Source organism: Leptopilina heterotoma, unplaced genomic scaffold, assembly GCF_015476425.1.
Source record: "Leptopilina heterotoma isolate Lh14 unplaced genomic scaffold, ASM1547642v1 Lhet_174, whole genome shotgun sequence".
Classification (NCBI taxonomy): domain Eukaryota; kingdom Metazoa; phylum Arthropoda; class Insecta; order Hymenoptera; family Figitidae; genus Leptopilina; species Leptopilina heterotoma.
The window spans coordinates 352672-377447 of NW_025110890.1; the positions used below are offsets into that span (position 1 = coordinate 352672).

The window sequence follows — 24776 nt, forward strand, 5'->3', positions numbered from 1 at the left end:
ATTTCATAAATTTAAATAATATTCTTATAAAATTATAGAATTTTATAATATAACATTATATCTAACACAATCTACTTGATATAATGTTATATAATATAAACTTGAATTTAATCTTAAAAATCTTAATCTTTAATTTTAATAAATGTAATATCATTGAAAAAAAATTTTTTGAATTAAATAAATTTTTTTTCAGTGTATTAAATTATATTTATTATAATTAAAATATTAATTATGTGAATACACTTTTTAGTTTTAAAAATTGAATTATGTAAATACACAGAAAATATGTCGAAATAAAAAAAGTAATATGTAAATTTGAAAGAGGAAGAAAGTAAAGAAAAAAGAAACCGAAGAGAAAATCGAAAATATGGAAAATTAAATTTTATCCGTAAAGAGAATAATTTAAATTGGAGGAAAAATTTTTTCATGAAAAGGAGAAGTGTGAAAATGCAAAAAATCATATATAACTAAGTATGAGGTGAGCATTTTTAATATTGTGTTCTGTAAAATGTGAAAAATTTTTCGTAAAGAAAATAATTTTGAATAAAAGAGAATAAAAAGATTGCAATATATGTGCGACTTCTGAGGGTGCTATAGTGAATGAAATTAAAATAATTTCAAAAAGTAATTTGAATTTTAATGAATAATAATTGCACACAAATGAAAAATTATATAAAATTTTCTTGAAATTCTAACAAAATTAAATGTAAAAGTTTTTGAAGTTTTTGAAGAATATAAGAATATGAAAATGGAAATTTGAAATGAATGTCAAAAATTTGAAGTAGGGAAGTTTTTTCTAAATTTTGAAATAAACTTCCAAATTGTCGAAATTTGGTATAAACTTGAAAATAGAGTATAAAAAACTTTAAACTTGTATAACATAAAAATTTCAAATAAAATAAGGAACTTTTACTTTTAGTTTAAAGAATTAAAACTATAAAGTATATAGAAAACTTTTCAAATATAATTAAAAAATTAAAAGTGAAGGAGAAAATTAGAAATAAAAATTTTGAAATTTAAATACAAAGTAAATTAAAAAATAAAGCTAATAAAAAGCTTTAAGAATATAATATACAAGAATTAAAATTAAAGTAGAAAATTAAGAATAAAATAGAGAAATTAAAACTAAAATGTAATAGTAAAATGAAAACTTGAGTAAAAGAATTAAAATACAACGTTTGAAAGTAAAAAGTAAAAATAAAAATATTTTATACACAAGAATGAAATATAAAAAAATTAAAAACATTTACATATCGTGACTAAAATGAAAATTTCGAAAAATATTAAAAACTACATGAAAGTTAGAAAAGGAAAAATGTCAAATTTAAAATAACGCGTTAGAAAAACTAGATAAAAAAATTTAAATATTGTGTGTAAAACACAATGTCTGCGTAAAACTATATATATAGTGAAACACAAGAGCAGGATATAAAGAAGTAAAATATTCCAACATTAAAAAATAGACCCTAAAAAAGTACAATTTCCTGCGGTGAACAAATAGAATGTAAAAAAGAATATATATTTTTTTTCTTCGTTTCTTTTTGTTATTAAAAAAAAAAGACTGAAACAGAAAAAATTTTGATAGAAAAATAAATCTTTTTACTGCTGATTAAAAAATATATTTTATTTTTTATTAGAATATGAATTTTATTATTTTTTAGAAAGTAAATTTTAATATTTATTAAAAATTATATTTTACTATTTATTAAAAAAATTAATTTCATTGTTTATTAAAAAGTGAATTTTACTATTTATTAAAAAAATGAATTTTATTATTTATTAATAATAATTAATAATAATTTTTAATAAATAAAATTCATTTCTTATACTAAAATTAAAAATTAAAAATAAAATTTTTATTTGGTTCGAATATAATAAAAGGAAGATAAATTTATTTGCATCTAATTTAAAATTCCATTATTAAATTTATAAAATAATTATAATTTAAAAAAAAAATATGATTTCAGAAAAGACCAAATGCAAATGTTTTACATTAAAATTAAAAATGCTTTTAACTTTCAAAAGTAAATGTAACAATTTCTTTTTTCACCTTTAGCTATAAAGTGTTAAAGATAGTTAAATAAATCTTATTATTATATAAATAAATATTTTTATTGCAAAAAGTAAATAAAATATAAAAATTTACGAAAAATGGAAATAACAAATTTAAAAATTGAAAAAAGTTTGAGATCAATATTTTCCTTTTTTTTTTGAAGGAGAAAAACTCAAGTGTTGTATAAATTCTGTGTCAGAAACAGACTTTTCGAAGCGACTTTCCGGTTATAATACAAAAGTGTGATTCACGGATAAAGTTTTTTTTCTAAATCGTTGAAAAACTCAATATAAGCAATCTCTTTCTCTCTGTTTCTTTTTTTCTTACTCTCTTACTTTTGTCCTTGGAAAAACTGCGGATTTTCCGACTTTACCCCTGAATTGGAATTTTTCAAAAAGTTGTGCGACGATTTCACTCTTGTGCAATACATAATTATATATACTAAAAGTAAAGTAATACCGCACTTTAAATTTAATTCTTTTATTAAATTTTCATTTTCTTTTAAAAAAACTCTCTTTCTTTAACCTATATAAGCAGGGGGGATTTAGATGAATGTGATTTTCACACAAGAGAGGGTAAAAAAATATTTTTTCTTCTTTGTTTTTAAAAAAAGTAAATTTCACTTCTGTAACTTTTGCGCATAACTTCTTTTTTGATTTTCTCTCTCTCTCTCTCTCTCTCTCTCTCTTCCTTACATTTATATATAGATATAAAAAGAAAATGAATCAAAAAAAAAGAATTGTAAAAAAAGAGGCGAAAAACTTTTTTAACCAAGTTTTCTTATTCTCTTTATTATCCGACATTTTCCTATGGAAATTTATTTCATTTTACGGTTTCTTTCGTTTTTACGTATTTTTCCAGTAAATGTAAACAATTCGCGGAGCAAAAGTAAAATATGTGCATACAATAAATTTAAAGAGGAATAATAAAAATGAAGGAAACTGCGAGTTTGGGGTAATATTTGAAAATTTTATATTATATGACATTAGAAATATTATTTTTATATATTGTATATACGAAAAAATGTATTTTATTATTTTATATTGTAGGGCTCATTTTTATTTTTATATAATTTTTTTGTTTCTTGATTTCTATCTTGATATTTCTTGCACATATAACTTTAGAATTTTTATTACTCGATGGAGAAGTAATTTAAAAAAAAAGTATTTATATTTTTGTCTTTTACAAATTTAGGTTTATTGAAATCTAAAATTATAATTTAAAAAAATTTTTTTTATTTATTTTTATATTTATATTGCTAAATATAAAATATTAATTGTAAAAGCAAATTCTTGTTAATTTACTGAAAAATAAAGAAATTAAGGGTAAATATAAAGAGCAATGAATTGTAAACGAGGGATAGTAAATGAAAATATGAATAAATAAAAGAAAATGCATATAATTTTGAGTATTTTTATCATGGCGCGAATTGATTTTATAAATTAGAAAACTGTATCCGGTTAAGTGGGTCGGGTTTAATATGAATAATGTCACTGGAACATATCGTGCGAATAGAAAATTTTGTGAAAAATGTTTACGAAACGACGAATATTCTTCGAGGCATTAAATCGCTAATTCAGTGCAATAATTAGGTAAAGGTGTTTATTTTTAGGCCTCGAGCCTAAGGGTAGGTAAGGGCTTATAAAAAGTATATATTATATTATATTATATTATATTATATTATATTATATTATATTATATTATATTATATTATATTATATTATATTATATTATATTATATTATATTATATTATATTATATTATATTATATTATATTATATTATATTATATTATATTATATTATATTATATTATATTATATTATATTATATTATATTATATTATATTATATTATATTATATTCAAAAATCAACAAAAAATTGGTAACTAAAAATCAAAATGGAAAAGAAAATTGATTATAAATATACAGAAAATGAAGTTGTAATAGGCAATTAGAAAAATTGCTATCGATTCAAATTGACGTGTTTAGAAGAAGCTTTTCAGTAGTTTGGGTGAAGTTGCCTTGGATTGAGAAGGTGTCTCTGGGGAATTTCGTTTTATACGGACGTGCCTCTTGTTCTAAGATATATATATATACTGACGTCAAGAGAATATAATATATAAATATATTACATTATACAGTATTTAATGTAAAATGTACACTCTAAATATAAATAGGTTAAAAATTTAACTTTTTTAAATTAGTGACCGTCTTTTTGCTTTTAAAATCAGATTCATCAGAAAAATCCAAATTAGTTTAAATTGCATGAAACTACCCGTTACTTTTAAAAATAACTGAATTTCTGCAATTATTTGTAATTTCTCCAAAATTCAATTTTTTTTAGTGTTTTCAACAAAAATTTGAATTAAAAATTTTTCAATTCTATTATTTTTAAAGTTGCTAATTTTATTTTAGAAAGTATAAGTAAGAAGTTGCTAGTATAATATAATTTTTGCACCATTTCGAAAAATAAAAAGTTGAAAAATAATTATATTAGAAATTTTCTGAAGGACAGTAAGAAACGCGAATAAAAGAATTGAAGGAGAAAATGAGAAAAAGTAAAATTCAATAATGTTTTTATATATACAAAATCAATAATATTAAAAGTTTTGGGAAAAATCGAAAATCGATAGTTATAAAAGATAAAAAGTTTTGATTAAAAATGGTCAAAGTGGTTTTCGCGGATAAAAATAGAAAAAAGAAACCGAGAATCTTGTTAAAAATTTATATGTCACTGAATATGTCATTTATTTCGAATTTTTTTTTTCTTTTTGGAAAAAAGGTGTGATTTATATTAAACAATGAAAGGGATTTTTTTTCTCTAAAAAAAATTTTTCATTTAGGATTTAATTTATAGTTATTATAAAAATATTTACAGTAAAATATAACTATTTTGTTTTTATATTTTATGATTAGTTGAAAATTTTATATAGTTTTGATATACATTTTTTGTTTGATACTATAATAATGATGCGTTAAAACATGGCTTTACTTTTTATAATCTTTTAATACAAAAACTTTTTTATATACGTGTTGATGATAGAATAAAGTTTGAATTATTAATTTTAATTTATTATTGTTTCAAAAACCGTCTATTGTTTACGATATTATTAAGTGTTTTTGTTTCCAAGAGCTATTCACGCATTCATTTAAATAATTACTCTCTCTCATAATATTGATTTTCTTTTGTTATTTATTATTATAAATCAAGAATAAATTACTTGTTTAATTAATAAATCAATTTAATTAAAAACATTTTTGTTTATTGAACGAAAAAATGTATGGAGACATCTTTTATTAGTGTATTAATAATTATTCATAATATTATTAATAATAACATTAATTTATATTAATATTATTATTAGTTTATTATTATTATTAATAATATATTATTATTACCTAATAATATACCTATTAATAATATATATTAATAAATAATGTTTTCTTGTCAATTAAAAATTAATTTCTTATTAATAATTAGTAATCAATTACCTATTATTAATAAATAATTAATTAGCTATTATTAATGAATTACATATTAATATTAATTTTAAATTTCCCGCCAAAAGTGGCGCTGCTGTGGATTATACTAAAAGAACCTCAATAATTAATTACTTAATATATTATTATTTTCTAGTTAATTGCCTCTTATTATTAATTAACTGCCTATTAATTATATATGATTAATTACCTATTATTTATAATGAATTAATAGTTAATTACCTATTGTTTAATAATAATTATTTATTAATTATTATTTTATTAATGTTTAATTGGTAAATGACTATATTTTGAATTAATTAAGAGAGTTTAAATCTATTGCACTACTTATGGCATTAAATACATAATTATAGTAATAATTTGAAAATTAATTAAATGTAATTTTCGAACAAGAATAATATTATTAAAGTAATGAAATGAAAATTGTGAGATTATTTAGTTTCGTTGCGTATGAAGTTCGGGACTCGAGATACACATGTAAAGTGTAATCTAAATACAAAATCAACTTAACCTATTGTAAATTTAATTCTATCGCTATACAGAATTCTATATATACTTACATACGACTATAGACTATTAACTATTACTATAAAATCCGCCAGTGTCGGGGCTTCCGTTTCCAGTTCCATTTTGCCCTTTCTGGCTTCGTCAACAAATTTTCCCTCTCTTGATCAATTTAACAGGGTTTATTTCTTTTTTTGATACAATTTTTTAGTTTTCTGTGGTTTACTTTGATTACTTTCATTTTGTATTTAACTTTCTCTCTTATTGTTCGCTTTAATCTCAGTTCTGTTCATGATTTTTTCTTAAATTTTTTACCGACCTAAAGTTTCTTTATAAGGACCAAGAGAAATGGAATTTTAAATAAATGAACAAATAATTACCGATTTATTAGAGGTTAGGTTCGACACTTGACCTGAAAATTTTCAATTAATATTCGCTTTGAAAATAAATTTTCCATTTTTCATTAATTTTGAAATGTAAATATTAATTCCTATGTAATTTTAATTTAAATTTCAAGGTTATGTTTGATCGTTAAACTAGACGCTGTACATGACCTAAAAAATTTAAGGTTCAGTTTGCTCTTTTGAAGAATTAGTTTTTTCCATTTGCTGCTTGACGTCTGAATTTTGGACCTAAACTTACATTTATCTGTTAATGCATACCCTTCGACCTAAAATTCTAAAATTCTTTTTTCCTCTTGACCTAAATTTTAAAGTTCTATTCAATATTCGACCTGAATTTTGACCTGATGTTTTTGATCAAAAGTTATATTCGTCTGTTAAACTCTTACTGCCGACCTAGTTGACCTACCGTTGACCCAAACCATTTAGGTTACTTTCTTACCTTGACCTACATTTTTAAGTTAATTATTCGACAAGAAATTTGACCTAAAGTTTGTGATAAAATATTTGTGACTATATTCGTCTTCTAATCTGTTACCGTTGACCTACGGTTGACCAAAACCTTTAGTTTAAACCTTAGTTTAACCTGTAGTTTTTTCTAACCTTTGTTTTCTCCTCTTGACCGAAATTTTAAGTTCTTTTTACTATTAGACATGAAATTTGACATGGTTATTGACAAAAAGTTATATTCGTTTGTTAACCTGCTGTTACTGTCGACCAAGTTGACCTACCATTGACCTAAAATTTTGGTTGCTTTCCCTCTTGACCTAAATCTTAAAGTTCTATTTGCTATTTTACATGAAATTTGACCTAAATTTTTTAGACAGAAGTTTTGTTATATCCGGAAGTTAACCTGTTACCCTTGACCTAGGTGACTTAACTGTGACCTAAAGTTTTGTTTCTTTGTCCTCATGACCTACATTTGTAAGTTGTATTCGATGTTTGACATGAAATTTGACCTAAAATAATTAAATAGAAGTTTATATATATCTAACTTTTAACCTGTTTTCTTTGATCCAGTTGACCTATCATTGACCTAAAATTTTGATTTTTCCTCTTGACCTACAATTTAAAGTTCTTTTCGCGGTTTGGCATGAAATTAGGCTTGAAATATTTAATTAGAAGTTTATTTATATCTGTCTTTTAACCTGTTATTTTTGACCTAGTTGACCTACAATTGACCTAAAATTTTTGTTTTTTTCTTCTTGACCTACATTTTTAAGTTCTATTTGCTGTTTGATATGAAATTTGACCTGAAATGTTTTAATTAAAGATTTGTTTATATCTGTCTTTTAATCTGTTACTTTTGCCCTGGTTGACCTACAATTGACCTAAAATTTTGGTTTTTTTACTCTTTACTTAAATTTTAAAGTTCTATTCGCTGTTTGATTTGACCTAAAATTTTTAATCAGAAGTTTGTTTTTTTCTAGCTGACAACCTCTTATTTTTGACCTATTTGGCCTAGATTTTAATGTTATACTCACTGTTTGACATAAAATTTGACCAAAAATTTTTTTGACCTACATTACAAAGTTCTATTCGCTGTTTGACCTGATATTTGAAGTTTTTAATTAAAAGTTTTTTTGACCTGAATTTGCTCATTGACACAAAATTTGTTTCTAGGGTTTCTAGTTTTTGACCTAAAGTTTGTAGTTATTCTCCTTAACAACTAGTTATGTTTGACCTAAAAGGTTTATTTTTGTCTATAGACCTAAATTTTGAAGTTCTATTAACTGACTGCAGGTCAAACAGAACAGTTTGACCTGAATTTTCTACGAAGACATTTAATGATATTTTTCTGTTAATCTTTTTAGTTGACCTAAAATTTAGCTCATTTTTTCTACTTGACGTAAGTGTCAAAAAATGTATTTTCTACTTTTCTTCTTAATTTTGACCTGAATTTTAGTTTATTTTCGCATGTATTGCTTAATACTTAAAATTCACTATTTTTCACTATTGACCTAAAAATTTATTTTTTATTAACCTTAATTAATTATCATACCAACATTTTTTAACCTTTTGACCTAAATTTTATGGTTATTTTGCCCTTTTGACTCAATAATTGAGATTATCTTCACCACTTGACCTGGGTTATTTTACAATTTATTGCGTTACTTAACGTAATTTTCTTTTTTTTTTTTTAAAAAGAAAGAAAAATATTACTAATTTGAAATCAAGTGAAAGAGATATTATAAATTAGGAAAAATTCTAATTTTTGCTAATTTATAATACATGAAATTTTTATTTATAGAGAGATAAGTGAATTAATTATTATAATTATGATATTATTAAAAATTTGTTCTCTCGTCGGTGGAAACCCTAGTTTGAGTTGCGGGAAAAGAGAAAAAGAGGGGAAAAAAAATTCATTTGAACTGAATGTATATAGGCAGGTCATTGAGGCCCTTCAGAAGAAGTTTTATGATAATATTTTTAATCCACTTATAGGGTTGAATATATAGAGCGCATCAGGCGTGGCACCCGGACCTCGTGGTGTTCTATCGATGTCTCTCGATGCACCAGTGTCGTTATATAGTTGCAAAGAATCCAGTTAAGTTCCAGTGCCACAAACGTATCACCACATTCCCTCAGTTCCGAGTTTTCAATCTCCGAGTGTAGTGCTTCCACATATATGTATGGAATTTTTAAAACAAAAAAGAAACAAAATAAAATAAATATAAATAAATAAAGAAAGGAAGGGGAAATTATATCGCGAGTAATAACATTTTTTAGAATTTTTCTTTTCGTAAGTGACTATTTTTTAGTGATGTTTTTTTTGGTAGTGGTTATGAAGAGAAGAATGTAATTTTTTTTTTTTTTGAAAGGGAAAAAGAGAATATAATTTTTTTATAGGGGAAAAAGGAGAGGATAGTTTTTTTTTAAAGAAGGGGAAAAATGCCCAAGGTAGAAGGGGCCCTTGGGCCCGAAGGAGAGAGATAAGAGAGGGAGAAAGAGCGAGAGGAAGAGATATAAATATATAGTGATCTAATGCTCTTCTGGTTCCTGAGGAAGTTGAAATGTTCGTTTCGCTAGTTGAATCTCCCGAGGAAGTACATTCGAGAAGATTCTGAAATGTAAAAGTGCGAAAGGGTTTTTATGATGTCTGCTGCCCTCTGGGGAAATCATTAACGTCTTCTTAAGAAATAAACGTGCGCGCGAGCCGGGCAGAAGAAGGTGCGCTTGTTGAGATAAGAAAATTGTCCTCAAAAAGGACGCACTGAAAAAGAAGAAGAAGAAGAAGAAGAGAAAATTAAGATTGGGACAAAAGTGACAATTCCGAGAAACGCTGCCAGCACTCAAGATTAGTCTTTTAGCGATGAATAAAAATTAAGCAAATAGAGAGAGAGAGAGAGAGAGAGACTGGAAAAAAGTGGGAGAAATTCGTGAAGAAGAGAAGAAGTTGTAAAGTTATGAAGAAGAAATTCTAAATTAAATATACTTTGATTTAAATTTTAAAGGATTTTTTTTCTGCAGAAAAAATAAAGAAATTAGAAAAAAAATACTAAAAGAAAAATAAGAAAGAGAAAAGGAGTAAAGAAGAAGAAAATAAATAGAAAATAAAAGAAAAGAGAAAAAAGCAAGGAATAGAAAAGAAGAGAGAAAAAATTATAAAAACGGACGAAACAGAAAAAGAGGAATTATAAAAAAAGTTTTCCAAAACAGGCAAAAAAGAAACCACAATAATAAAGAAGAAAAGGAAACGAATAAACAAAATAAAAGACTAATAGTAAAAAAGGACAAAAAAGAAGAAAAGGAAACGAAAGCAAAATAAGGGAAAAATAGTAAAAAAAAGGCAAAGGATAAAAAAGAAGAAAAGGAAACGAAAACAAAATAAGGGACAAATAGTAATAAAAGGCAAAGGACAAAAAAGAAGAAATAAAAGAATAACAAAATATAAAAAAGGACAAATAATAAAAAAATAACAAAACAATAAAAGGACAAACAATAAAAAAATAATAAACAATAAAAATGAGCAAGCAATAAAAAAACGTCAAATAATAATAAAGAAGACGAACAATAAAAAAACGACGAATAAACAGAAAAATAAGTCACTGACCAGAAAAATAACGAGCGAGAAAAATTTGAAGAGAAAGAACAGAGAAAGGGCACACATCTTCTTGAAAATATCCTCAAAGAAAATAACAAGAGAAACCAAGTATTTTTTATTCCAAGTATTTTTTCATTCTTTTTTTTTTTTTTGTAAAACAAATATTATTAATCCAGTGGTTTTCTTTCTACTCGTAAAAAAATTTACAGAAAATGTATAAAAATTAAAAATAGAAATTGAAAATAGAAATAAAAATTAAAAATAGAAATAAAAATTAAAAATATAAATAGGTAAAAATTAGAATTAAAAATAGAAATAGAATTAATAATTAAAAATAGAAATAAAAATTAAAATTAAAAATAAAAAGTAAAATTAAAAATTAAAACTAAAATTAAAATTAAAAATAGAAATTAAAATTAAAAATAAAAGTATAAATAATAATAATAAATTTGTTGATTGATAAAATGAAAAAGAATTTAACAAATAAAATATTGACATTTTTTATTTAAGTTAATTAGAGAATTATTCTGTATAACTTTTTGTTCTTGTAGAATAATTATTTATTTATTTTTATCTTTATTTTTAATTATAATCGTAATAATATCTTCTATAGTAATTGTTTCCTATAATAAGTTATTTGATTTTTAACCTAAGGAAAAAAAATGTCAAAGTTAATAAAAAGAGTTAAATAACAAAAAATCAATTAGAAAAAAAGCGAAGATTAACTAAAGAAGAATAAATTGAGAAAAGGAAAAAAAGCAAGAAATAAACATTTAAAAGGGTAAAAAAGTTTAGCTGAAAAAGAAGCAGAAAAAAGGAAAGAAAAAACAAGGTAAAGAAGAAAAAAGAAGAATAGAAGTAAGAAGAAAAATAGAAATAGAAATAAAAGAAGAAAAAGGAGAGAAAAAAGAAGAAATTAAAAAATGTAAACAGAATTAAAACTGAAGAAATAAAGATAAAGAAGAAATTAATGAAAAATAAATAAGAACAAAAATTAAGGAATAAATAGAAGAACAATATAAACAAGAAAAAGAATAGAAATCAAACTGGAGCAAAAATATAAGAATAATTAAAAAGAAAAAAGTAGAAATAAACAAGAAGAAGAATTTAAAAATTCTTAAAAAAACGAGAAGAAGAAGGAGAAGAAAGAGGATAGGAAAAACAAGAAGAATAGAGAAATAAACAGAAATAAAAATAAATGAAATGATAACGAAGAAGAATTGAAGAAAACAAGAAGAATAGAAGAAAACAAGAAGAATAGAAGAAATAATCAAGGAGAAGAAGAAAGTGAATAGAAAAAGCAAGAAGAATAGAAAAATAATTAAAAATAAAAATAGAAGAATTATTACAAAGAAGAATTGAAGAAAACGAGGAGAATAGATGAAATAATCAAGAGGAAGAAAGAGAATAGAAATAAACAAGAAGAATTGAGAAATAATCAAGAAGAATAGAAGAAATAATCAATGAGAAGAAGAGGAGAATAGAAAAAACAAAAAGAATAGAGAAATGAACAAGAATAAAAGTCAAAAAATAATGAAGATGAAAATTTAAAAATACAAAAGAAATAAACAATAGAACTATAAGAAAAAAAAAGAAACAAGAAAAATAGGAGAAATAAATAAGAAAAATAGAAGAAATAGCCAAGAACAAACAAGAAGAAGAAGAAGAAGAATAGAAGAAAATTAACTCTAATGTAAACTAACATAAGAATTTCGACTCCTGACTTTAGATAACGAACAAAACCCCCTTCAAAAAGAATCTCCGTTAAAAGGAATTTTCCAAGACTTCATATATATAAAAAAGGTTAAGAAGTCACAAAAATAAACCGCCGACAAAAGAACTCAATTCGCCAGGCGAGAAATTCTCCCTCTCCTTCTCTATTTTCCATCACTTTGAAAAATACTCGACAAATCCTCAGTAAAGGACAAATACAAAGAACTCAATCAAGAAAGACAGCAGGAAATCCTTAAAGGGCAACTAGAAGGTTTAGGGTGGGAGGGAGGGGGAAGGGAATCTTATATTCTAATAAAGAAACAAGGTATAAACAAGCGATAACAAGAACGATAACGGAATGTGGGGTAGCCTCGTGACCTACAAAGGGAGTCGTTAATTTTCTCTTTCTCTCGAGGGTGCATCACATCGTAGGGGAAGAAAATATCCCCTTCTCTCGCGTTATAAGAAAAAGAGAGAGAAAATCCTTTCTTTCGAATTAGAAAAGGAGAGAAAAAATATCCCCTACTCTAGCATTAAAAAAGAGAGAAATTCCTCCATATAGTGATAATAATATTTTGTGCTGCTAATTTTTTGTTATTGTTTTATTTTCTCTTTTTTTACTCTGTGAAATTTTAGTGAAAGTGTTGAATTTTTTTTTTTTGTTAACCAGGAGAATAGAAAGAAGAGAAAATTAGTGATGATGGTGATGATGATGAAGATGGTGGTGATGATGATGATGATGGTGGTGATGATGATGATGCTGATGAATGTTGAATGCGGAAATTTGGACACGAGGCGACACCAAATAATTAACGTGATTGGCAACAGAAAGAAATGAAGTTGTCCGTGTCGGCTTATAGAGCACAGGCCAGCGCTCAACGGAAGATCCTGTCCACCTATCAGCATCAGCTGAGTTACGGTGCGACCAGTCACGCTAATTCTGCCCGGACCCCCTCTGATCCCGCGGCGGTCCTTTCTAATCTCAAGGTGAGTTTTTATTTCCATTATTTTATTAGAAAATTAAAAATAAAAAATTCTAACAAAGAATATTTACGAAAATAGTTACAAAATACTCTGGGCGAAATTATAAAATTTTTCCAAAACATATTTTTTATTATTCGTGGAAAAAAGTGTTGAGGAAATTATGTCATTGAAAAATTATACTTGCTGCAAAAAATCCCGAATCGATTGGATCAATTTTGTCTGATTTGTGACCGAATTTAGGAAATAGTTGAAAAAATATATCGATGGCTGGCTTGGCCTAGGGGTTAGAGCGTGCAACTCGTAATTGAGAGTCCAGGGTTCGATTCTTTGCGCAGGTGGGATTTTTTTTCTTGAAAACAAACAATGGTAACTTTATTAGATTTCATTAAATGATAATTTATAATTGAATAATTTGATATTATTCATAATAGGAAATAATTTTCTTGAGGGAAAATTCGATTATATTGATAGTTGTGGTCAAACACAAATTCAGCCAAATGGAAAGTTACAGGCTAATTGAATATTTGATTAAATTGAAGTTTGGATCTCACGTGGTATTTTGATTTAATGAAAATTACTCAAAATAATTAATTTTGATTAGTCGAGTGCAAAAATTTGGTAAAGTAGGAGTAAATAATTTGGTCCATTTTCGGTCAAATGGAAAACAATAATAAAAATATTTGCCAAGGACAAAATTGGACGAATGGACAAATTTGGAAATTTGGTTTAATGAAAATTTTAGCAAAATAAAAATTCGAAAAAGTAAAAGTTTCACTAAAAAAAAAATTTGTTAAATAAATATTTGAATAAATAAAAGTTTGGCAAAATGAAAATTTTTTTAAATAAGGTAAAATAGAAATTAGACTAATTTAAAATTCGGTAAATAAAAATTAGACACAATAAAAATTGAAAAAATAAAAATTCGGCCTAATGAAAATTTCCGAAAATGAAAATTTGTGTTTAATGAAAATTTATATAAAAATTCGGCAATATAAAAATTTCGTTAAATAAAAATTAAACTAAAAGTAAAATTTTGTAAAATAAAAATTCGGCAAAATGAAAATATTCTAAAATGAAATTTAATGTTAAATAAAAATTTAGTCAAAAAAAAATTCGGCAATATGAAAATTTCGTTAAATAAAAATTGGGCTAAAATGAAAATTTGGCTTAATAAATATTTATTTTAATGAATATTTATTTTAAATAAATATTTATTTTATTAAACAATAAAATAAAAATACAGTTATTTCTATATTAAATTAAAATTTGATTTATAGCAAGTTTTTTTTAATTCTTTAAATTTGTTAGTTAAATTCAAAATTTAGTTAGAAACGAAAAAAAACAATGGATAAAAAAATTTTATTTTATTTCATACTTTCGTTGCTCATCACAGTTTTGGGTTATTTTTAGTCTCGAGAGGAAATTAATTTTCGTGGATAAGTTTTAATAACATTTCCGGAAACAAATTACTATTATGAAGATTAGATTTAAACATTTAAAGATCGCGTGATGGCAAAGCTCGAAACAATGAAATTGAGAGCATGAGTATAAGATTTGATATTAGCTAATTAATTATTCCATATATATGTTGGTATATTTTCTGCGGTCGATTGCAATTCAGTTAAAAATATTTAATATTCAAAATTTTATTTTAAATCTTATGTTTGTCGCTTATTTATTTTTTTAATTAATTAAATTAATAAGTTTTTTTTATTTTTATTTACTTTCTATTCAGTTTATTTATTTTTTAATTAGTTCGTTCTTTATTCGGGATTATTATATATATTTTTCTAACTTTTATTTTATATTTGAACTTCTCGACAATTTTTTTTCCTCTTATTTCTCTTTCTAGTATTATGACATTAACAAGGAAACTTGAAATCAAATTGAGAATTTTAATTACTTTAATTAAACTCATAAAACAATATCGTTTCACGCGTTCAAAAAAGTAAAGAAACAGTAGAAAAAAAATTCCAGCAAAACTTTTTAAAACAATTCTAATGTCTATAAAACTTCTTTTTGTTTTTCGCTCACAATCATTTTCTTTTGCTTTTTTACTTAATTAAGCCTGTTAAAACAAAGTTTTTATAAGTTATTCTTATATTTATTTTCTCGAAAATAATTTTAATTTTAACAATAATAATAATATAATTTAATAAATAATAATAATCTAATAAAGTAAATAATAATATTAATTAAAATAATAATAATAATAATGATTATTATTTTAAAAACTTTTGTTCTACTATTTTTTTACTCTTTTTTTTACTAGTTTTACTAATTTATTAAATATATTTATTAAAATAGATTAAAATTATTTTTTTGTAATTAAAGAAAAATAGGGAGAACAGATGTTCTCTAAAATAATTTAAATGCTTTCTAAAGTAAGCAGAGTATAATTATTTATACCTATATACATTTTCGAGTAACAACTGTTTGACTCGTGCTTCAATCTTAAACTCGTGAGAAAACGAACTTGAGTTAAATTTGTGTAATTAGTTGAAAAGCCAGTCAGCATTCGTGAGATGAATTCATGAATTATTGCTATTCTCTGTGGATGCAAGTTATATATTTTATGTACACACATAAAACGTGTATCGCTTTAATTGCTTTTCATTTTTTTTTCATTTATTTATAACAATAATTTATTTTACGTGATTTCACAAAAAAATACAAATTGACCCCATATTTTATTTTTTGATACCAAATTTGTTTTATATCATCCGATTAGATTCATAATTTTTCGCACATATGTTTGTTTGTATGGATAATAAAGTGCAATCGTTCACACACGAAATAGTGTCGTGTATTGCTTTTAAATTGCTTTTTATTTATCTGCGTTTTTAAAATATAAAAATATACAAAATGAAGAGAAATTTGTTTTAATTTTTAATCGTTTTAATATCTAGAGCAAAAAAAAATTTTAAACGTTAGGAAAAAACTAAAACTAACAACAAATAGAAAGAAAATCAATAAAATCTAAAACCTTCTAAAAATTAATTAATTAAGAAAAATAAAATAAATATAAAAAAAAATTAGTCTGGAGATACAATATTTTATGAAGAAAAGAAAAAAATATATGAAATTACGTTATTCTTTTTCAAATAAAAATCCAACTCAAACGAAAGAAAATTAAAAATTCATTATAAATAAATAAAAGGCAAAGAAAAGAAAACATTATAAAATCGCGTTTTCTGTACAAACAAGATTTCTTTTGTGTGCAGCCTCGAGTCTGGATGTCACAACTTGTTTCGAGAGTGTGCAATCGTAGAAAATGCCCAAAAAACATCCATCGGTTCGTACCACATATACGTTTACACATATACACTTTACAGTCGAAAAATTATATTTCTTTATATATAGTTGCATTTTTTCGTAATCGTTTTATAAATTATTCTCTATTTATACTATTTACCTTTTTAATATCCCCTTTTGTAGAATGGAATTCAATTTCTAATTTTTGATCAAATTCTCCAATTCTGATTTTAAGTTGCAAAAAAAAATTGTTTTGATTTTAATAAACGAATAATACTTTGTTATTGGTAAAAAAATAATTTTTTATTAATAAAAATAGTGCTTTAATAAAATAATAAGAAAAATTATACTTTAATAAAATAATAATAAAAATTAATAAAAATTAATAATTATCTACGAATTATTAATTAAAATTATTATTATTAATTATTATTGTTAATTATCACTGTTAATTTTTGTAAATTATTATTAATAATAAAATATATAAACGCTCTTGGGTTGTTTTGTAAAAACTGTATTGTGAAGGTACCTTTAAGCACTGACCGTCCGATTGGTTAGTGTTTCAAGGTCAGGATCGACGATTGGCTGTCGATTCGTGACCTTGAAGAGCGACCAATAAGAAGTTTGATTTCACAGGACCGTAACTATTGGCAGAACTATTTTAAAATTAATAATAAAATTAATAAAGAAAATTAATAAAGAAAATTTATTTTTAAAGTCTTAAAATTAATAAAGAACGTTTATTTTTAAAGTCTTAAAATTAATAAAGAAAACTTAATTTTAAAGTCTTAAAATTAATAAAGAACATTTATTTTTAAAGTCTTAAAATTAATTAGCAATACAATATTATTTATCTTTATTTTTAAATATTTTAATACATTTAAATTACAACTTTTGTAAATTTATTAACAATATTACTAAATGTAGGAGAAACGTCCTAAAATTTCGAGTCACTAAAGAAATTGAATTGTAGATTTTGCGAAATATGAAATGAATTCCTTAAGGTTACCAGTAGAAATTTTGAATTATTGTTTTTGATATCTTGTTTCTCTATTGTAGAAAGTATATCTCGTTGGCTTGCATTCTATATTTCGAACATTTATTATTCCGTATTTTATGTGTAGTTAGATTTGTTTTTTAAAAATTTCCCTTCTTCTCTATTATGAAAAATTATATGTATAATCTATATTTTGCTTCTTAGATAAAAAAAAGTTGATCTAATTTTTAGAATATAGTAAATTAATATTAGAAAAATTAATTTTATTTAAAAATAATAATTCCTTTGAAAAAAAGGAAATTGGTAAAAAAAAACAATATCATAATGTCAATGAAAGTTACACAGAAGTAAAATTGGAATATCAGGTGAAAAAAAACAGTGATGAGGAGAAAGGATTTAATTTAATGGAAATGGTGAAAATGAAAAAGAAAGTTTAAGGATAAAATCAATATTTATACATATAAAAGTTTTATTATTAGTTTTGGAGTAGAAAATACGTTCAAGTATTTTCTCGTGACTTAGTGGATTTAATTAGTTGAAATTTGAGTTTGACCTGATTAATTATACTTTCATCATGAGCGGACTTGAAATTTTAGGATTATATATACATACAAGAAAAGCTTTCTTCACTCCTCAAGTTTTATTTTCGTTTAAATTATATTTATACACGAAGAAATCTTTGTTATAAAATCATTTCAAGTTTTCGTTTAGTATAGTGGGACGAGAAAGAAGCAAACAATAATTGCGCTCTTTTACTCTTTTTCATATTTCTATATACGTACGCTTTTCGGTAAATTATATGTACACTAGACATGTGTATACACACGCCAAAGGGGAGATTTCATTCTCGATGGAAATATTTATACTTTTCCAATATATTGAAATATAAATATTATTTTCAAAAACGATCTGCAGCAAAATGGGGAAAATTATGTTTTTACAATAAAGAGTTTTCAGTGTTGGGGAAATTATATTTTTTGGATTTAAAAGTTTTTATAGATAATGAAAACTAATGCTCTTTCAGTTTTATGGATACGTGAGAGCTAATGCAGTAAAAGAGGATTATTAAAAAATAACCTGGCGCTATAGAAATTTTTTTTTATATTACAATAACATTAAATACAAGAGATACTAGTGCGACAATTTTTTAAACTACTTAAAGTTTTTAATTGGAAAAATTTTATGTAAGTTAAAAAAAAGATCTCTAAGTTCTAAACCTAGATACTTTAAAATTTTAATTCAATAAATATTTATATTAAATTAATATTTTAATTATAAAATTAATTGAACTAATTTATATCACGAAGTCTGTGACTGCTTTTAAAATTTGTACTACTATCAATTTAGAAGTGAAGGATTTTTTTAACTTCTTTGTTTTATTGTTATTTTCATCGTTTTCTTTTTATTTTCGTAAAAGAGTATAAAAAGAGAAAAAGAAAATAGCAAAAAAAAAAGTTACTAATCAACTCGTTGGCACGTTGACAAAAGTCTCTTTCGAAAAAAAAATCCTTAATTCGATAAGCAATTTAACTTTGCTCCAGTGGGGCGAAAAATGAAAAAAAGAAATGTAACTTCCGGTGTGAACAAACTGGAGAAAATTTTACGAATTGAGAAAAATTTCTTATATCATAAAACAGTTGGTAAAAATAAGAAAAAAGATTGTTATGCCTTCGAGACATTCAACTTTTTAGAAAATCTTCCCCTTACTTTGACATTATTTATTTCTTTTTTTAAAAGAAGAAATCGAATTTTCTTCTGACCTCTTTCCTATATTTGAGTACTTTTCTTCTCCGGCAAAAAAATAGCGAGAGAGAGAGAGAAAGCAATTAATTTTACCAAGATGAGTTTATCCGTTAGCCAGGTCGTTAAACCACTTTTTGAAAATTTTAAAAGAACAAAGAACCTTTTTATTCAGAAACCAAGGAAATAAAACGAGAAGAGTTATTATTATTTCCTTTTTTCTATCTTTTTTCATCTCTATTGCCAAGAAAATGTGCCGTTCTTTTTTTTAAATATAACTATTTTTCAAAGATTTAACCTCTCGGAATTCTTTATATATTAAAAATAGAGAAAAAGCGTTAAAAATCATTTTGAATTCTTAATAATATTGTATAATTGTATATAATAAATACAAACTTGAAAATTTCTCCTACTTTTTGTATTTTGAAAATCTAATAACAAATTCGTAATCGATGAAGTCGAAAATTTCAAGTCATTAAGTTTTAGAGAAATTAAACTTTCTTTAAAAGTTTCCCGCCATATTGCATCGGACATTTTGAATTTTAAAAATCAAACCTCAGTAATTAGTTTCCTAATAAGCAGTTCTAGAAATTTTCAGAACCCACTTTTCCTAAAAAATTGTCAGCCATAAAAAATTGTGAATCGTGTTTTTAATAAAAAAATTCTATTACTCTTTCCTGATAAACTTTTTTCTTTTGGTTTCAATTATAGAAGAAATAAATATTGTGTATTTATTCGCGAGAGTGAAAAAGAAGCTCGTAATGTTTGATCTTGAAATGAAAGACAATTATGCAATTAATGTTACCTTGGACAATGAATATCACACAATATTATTGTTACATTGTCTCTAAAAACTGTTCGTTGAGACAAACGAAAGAGAAAATGAGTGAAAATAAAAGCGTTTTTGTTAATTGAGGCAAATATTTGCACGCGTCCTTATTTTTTAATTATTATTCCTCTGTCGATATAAAAGACAAAGGACAGTGGTTTTTTTTATTTCGTCTATTCGTTGTCTTCTCTGATCTTTTTAATCGCACGAACAATGAAAGAATAAGTATACTCTTAATTTTTGTATAGTATTTAAAATTAAATGCTATTTGTAAGAGAGGAGTAATTTCTTTTTGTATCTCAAGAAAAAGTTGAATCTTTTATGATATATTTGAAATCATATTCTTGAAATGTATTTTTAGTGGTTTCAAAATTGGCGCTTGATTTTAGTTCACTGGACGCTCACTTGGAGTGTGACGATCGACTATAATAATTTTCTAGTTGCGTGACTTCTTCTTAGTTATTTATGTTCGCGGCTTGTCAGAATCGTTTACGTGTATCTGCTACAATTTTTATTCTATTAAAAGTTGTCTTATTTTTAGTTTATTAAATAAAAAAAATATGAAATTGTTAATCATTTCATATCAGAGATAAATTCCGATTGTCTTGGATACTACAAGAAAATTTATTTGTGGTTAAATACTGGGCTAAATATTTAACTAATTTAATTTTCGAAGTCTAACATGACGCCAATTGTCAATGTTTTCAAACTAGAGATAAACTCCAATCGTTTTGAACACTACAAAAAAGAGTTTTTTGTAAATACTGGGCTAGCAAAAATTGAGTAAAGTAAATTATGTGAACATTTATTATTATTTATCATTTAAATTATTTTTTATTTCCAATTGAAACTAATTTTAATTTAAAAATAATATTACCAATAACAATAATATTAATTTTCATTAAAAAAAATACAATAACTATTTTATTCCTTTCTGTGATGTAATAAATTTTGTCACATTTATTAATATCAATTCAAATTCACTATGAAAAGAAAAGTACGAAGTATTCTCATATTTTTAGTTAATTATTCAATAAAATTTAAATGTAATTTAAACATTAAAACGAATTTGAAAGTGAAGGAATTTATTTAAATTGACTTTATTTTAAATGAAACGCAATTTGCTTGTAAATGTGTCGCGGAAATGAAAAGTTTTGCTTTTTTTTGTGTACGCAAGCTTTTTTTGTATCCTTTAATCAGTTTCGACTGTATGTAAATGAAATCTCTGAGAAATTTCCAGGGGGTACTTTGAATAGCAAGTGATGAACAGGGCATTCGAATGCAAATTTGGCAACATTTCAAAGGCCAACTCCTGTTCCATAATCGTAACATGAATTTAATTATTATTATTAATCTAATAGAAAAAAGAGGGAGCTTGCCTATTATGATAGAATAATTTTGTATCGTTTTTTGTCAGTGGATAATTAACAGATTTTTTTTTCATTTTATTCCAAAATCGAGACTATGTTTAAAATTACTTTCTATTTAGTACTATATTCCGCATTGTTATATTTAATGTTTCTTAAAATTTAATTCTCATAAAGAATTTTATTAACAAATTTTTTAATAATTGAATTTTTTTGACGAATTTTAATAAAATTTTTAAGAATAATTACCTTAATTTTTTTTAAGAATTCGATTAAAATGGTATACAATTAAAAATAATTAAATTTCTGCGATAAGTTTTATTATATATTTATGAAAATAATTGTATCTCTGTAAAAAATTTGATTATTTTTGAAAATAATAATTAAATTATTGTGAAGAAATATTTATAAAAAATTTGTAAATAATAGAATTCCTGTGAAATGTTTATTATTTAATTAATTCATTCAAAGTTGAAGGTTTACAAAATTTTAAATTAAAACCTTTTGAAATTTATCTTTTTATGAAAATTGTAAACGCAACTCTTTTAAAATTGAATTAATTTTGAAATATTTAAGAAAAATTAGTTTTCAAGAATAAGCACAATTATAACTTTAGATAACAATAATTTTCGAGGATTCCGATCAAAATTCCCTGACTTTTCCAGGTTTTTTCAAAGTTTAAAAAAATTCCCTGACATTTCCAGGTTGCGTGGCAACCATGAATTACTCATTTAGAAATGAAATTTTTCTACTATAAATTGTGGCTTTTGAAATTTTTTTTTAGAATATTTTTAGATGAAAAATATGTTGGTTTTTGAATTGATAAGAAATTGTATTAAATCGGGATTAAAATTTGAAAAGACTGAATACATGAGGGTAGTATTTTGTAAGTTACTTGTTCGTCACGACTGATTGCCTTGTATGCTTTCAATTAAGCGCTCCCGTGAGATACATCGAACCTTGGTTATCGTTGCGTTGCGTGATATTGCAGTACTTTAATTAGGAACGACTTGCCTCTGTCGAGAGGCACTTTTACCCCCACAGCCTCAATTCCCGGCACACCCCTCAACTACTGTAACTCGACAAACCAAATCCCATTCTTCTTTCTCCATTCTTGCGTTTTATATATATATATATATATATATATATATATATATATATATATATATATATATATATATATATATATATATATATATATATATATATATATATAAACATTTGTATTCCGCACGTACATCACGTACGTGTTAAGGTCGTAGGACGTTGACTTAGGTCCTTTAATTTACACGACAAAAACAAAGTTTAGCTGAAATTTATTTCATTCAATTGAAAAAATCGAATATAGACGGATTAGTTGATGTTCTTCTTTCTTGGTAGTTTAAATAAAATTATTCAAAATAGTCCTTTTCTTTTGTATATTTTTTAAAAATATTTGTCACACAATATCCAGTGGTGAAAAAATTGATAATTAACGTACAATCTTAAAAATAAAAAAATATGTCAAAATGAAACCTTATGAGTTGAAAACCAAGTACTCCTAAGTTTATTAACTTAAATGAGTTGAAAATCTGCCGCTCTAATAACGAACACGTTTCATATTGGGAAACACGTGAAGTTTTAAATGTTAATGTGGATAAAATGAGAAAGTTAAAAGCGTGTTAATTTCGAGAGCAGAAAAGTAGCTTTCTACTTCAACTCTCATTCATTGAGTGTAATGAACATAATTTACGAATGAAATACAATTTTTTTCATAAACTTGTCTATTTTTTTCCACCACTTTTATGTAAACGAAAAAAATAACCAAAAAAAAAATAATCATTTTTTGCTTCTTAAAATGTCCTGATACTTTGTCGTGGATAATTAAAATTTCCCTTGTGGACTGAAACTTAATTACAGAATGTTGAATTTTATACTTTGAAAATAAGTTAAAATAACGAGGAGAGAAAGGTCACAAAGTGACCCGACTGTAGACACGAGTTTTATTATTCATAAGCACCTGATAATTTTCATTTACCTTTTTTCTTTTTCATAATAATGAAATTCTTATTAAAAATAGCGAGGGTATTTTCAAAAATTATTAATTACCTTGGAGGGTAGTTTGAAATTTTAAAGTAGTTCTTTTCAACTTATATCGAGAGTTAATTTATGAGTCACCTGTTTGATTTTATGTTCTTTAGACAAAAAAGGGAACTTGCGAAATCTGTCATGACGCCAAATGTCAATCTGTTCATACTTGAGATAAATTCTAATCGATTTGGACACTACAAAAAAAGTTTTATGTTTAAATAGCTGGAGATAAATTCCAATCATTTTGGACACAATAAAAAAGATTTATTTGTGGTTAAATACTGGGCTAGCTTTTAAAGCTGAAAATTTTAAACTAAACTTCATTTTTATTTAAAATATTAAATTATAGAAATAATTGCAATAATAATTTTACAAATTTTTTTTAATTTCGTTTTTTTTGCATTTTTTTTGCAATTTTGTAAATTTTTTTACTGATGACATATTACACGTGTAATTTATCGATCCAAAGTAAATAAATCCTATCGGATTTTACAAGATTTGATAAAAACAGAATACTCACAGTTATTCAGTATTATCTCAACTTTTATAAGGATTCACATCTCGAGTTTTAATACTCAAAGCTCGATTAATTCAAAAACTTGGAAATAGCTTGGAAAACTTTCTAATTATATTCTTATACCCCCCTCCCCATCTCTCTAATCTGTGAAAAAGTTGAAAACTTATTCATTCTGAATAATGTGTAATCTTATTTTGCTACTCAATGTTTGAATAATAATAGCCTTATATGTATGGGATTTTTTTTCAGACCGCAAAACAGAAAAAAAGGATGGGAGTAAAGTGTTAAATGTGTATATTGCAGAAAGCTATAAAAATTCAAAGTATGATGAATTTCAAGTCTCATAAAATTATATTTATGTATTTTACACCAATGGATGAGAGAGAGAGAGATAGAGAAAGTATAACTATATACATTTATAGTGTGTTAGAGGAAAAGCGCATTTTCTCGAAACTCGTTGAAAAAGTAGGAAGTGCGATAACATCTCGACAGTTTCCACTTGGAATCGATGACGCATTTCAAAGTTTGATTCGAACTTTATTCAGTTCACGATTCACAAATGTAAGGCACTAAAGGAATCCTTCAGAAAGACTTCAAATATTGAGTACCGGTTTCCACTTTTCCGTGTCATTTTATAAGACGAAACTTTTTAAACGATTTTTAAGTTTTAAACAGTGATCAAGTGGTTTGGAAAATTTTTTAAATTAAGGGGAAAATTGATTTTTTTATTTTAGAAGAGAATCTATCGTAAAATTTGATTTTCCATTCGTAGTGAAAATTTTTTGTAAAATATTTCTTTG

At 24.4% G+C, this 24776-nt stretch overlaps 1 protein-coding gene across 5 annotated transcripts in view; it reads left to right on the plus strand.

The window, feature by feature from the left end:
• The window catches only part of LOC122499744, a 180583-nt gene that overhangs the window by 911 nt on the left and 154896 nt on the right, over positions 1-24776 (plus strand). For 4 of the 5 annotated variants that reach the window (XM_043608229.1, XM_043608227.1, XM_043608228.1 and 1 more), the window contains exon 2: positions 12888-13204. In XM_043608229.1, the coding sequence (XP_043464164.1) occupies positions 13052-13204 (153 nt within the window). In that variant the 5' untranslated portion in view covers positions 12888-13051. Of the gene's footprint in view, positions 1-12887; positions 13205-16425; positions 16497-24776 lie in introns of those variants that run through there. The other variant, XM_043608230.1, reaches the window with a different exon arrangement.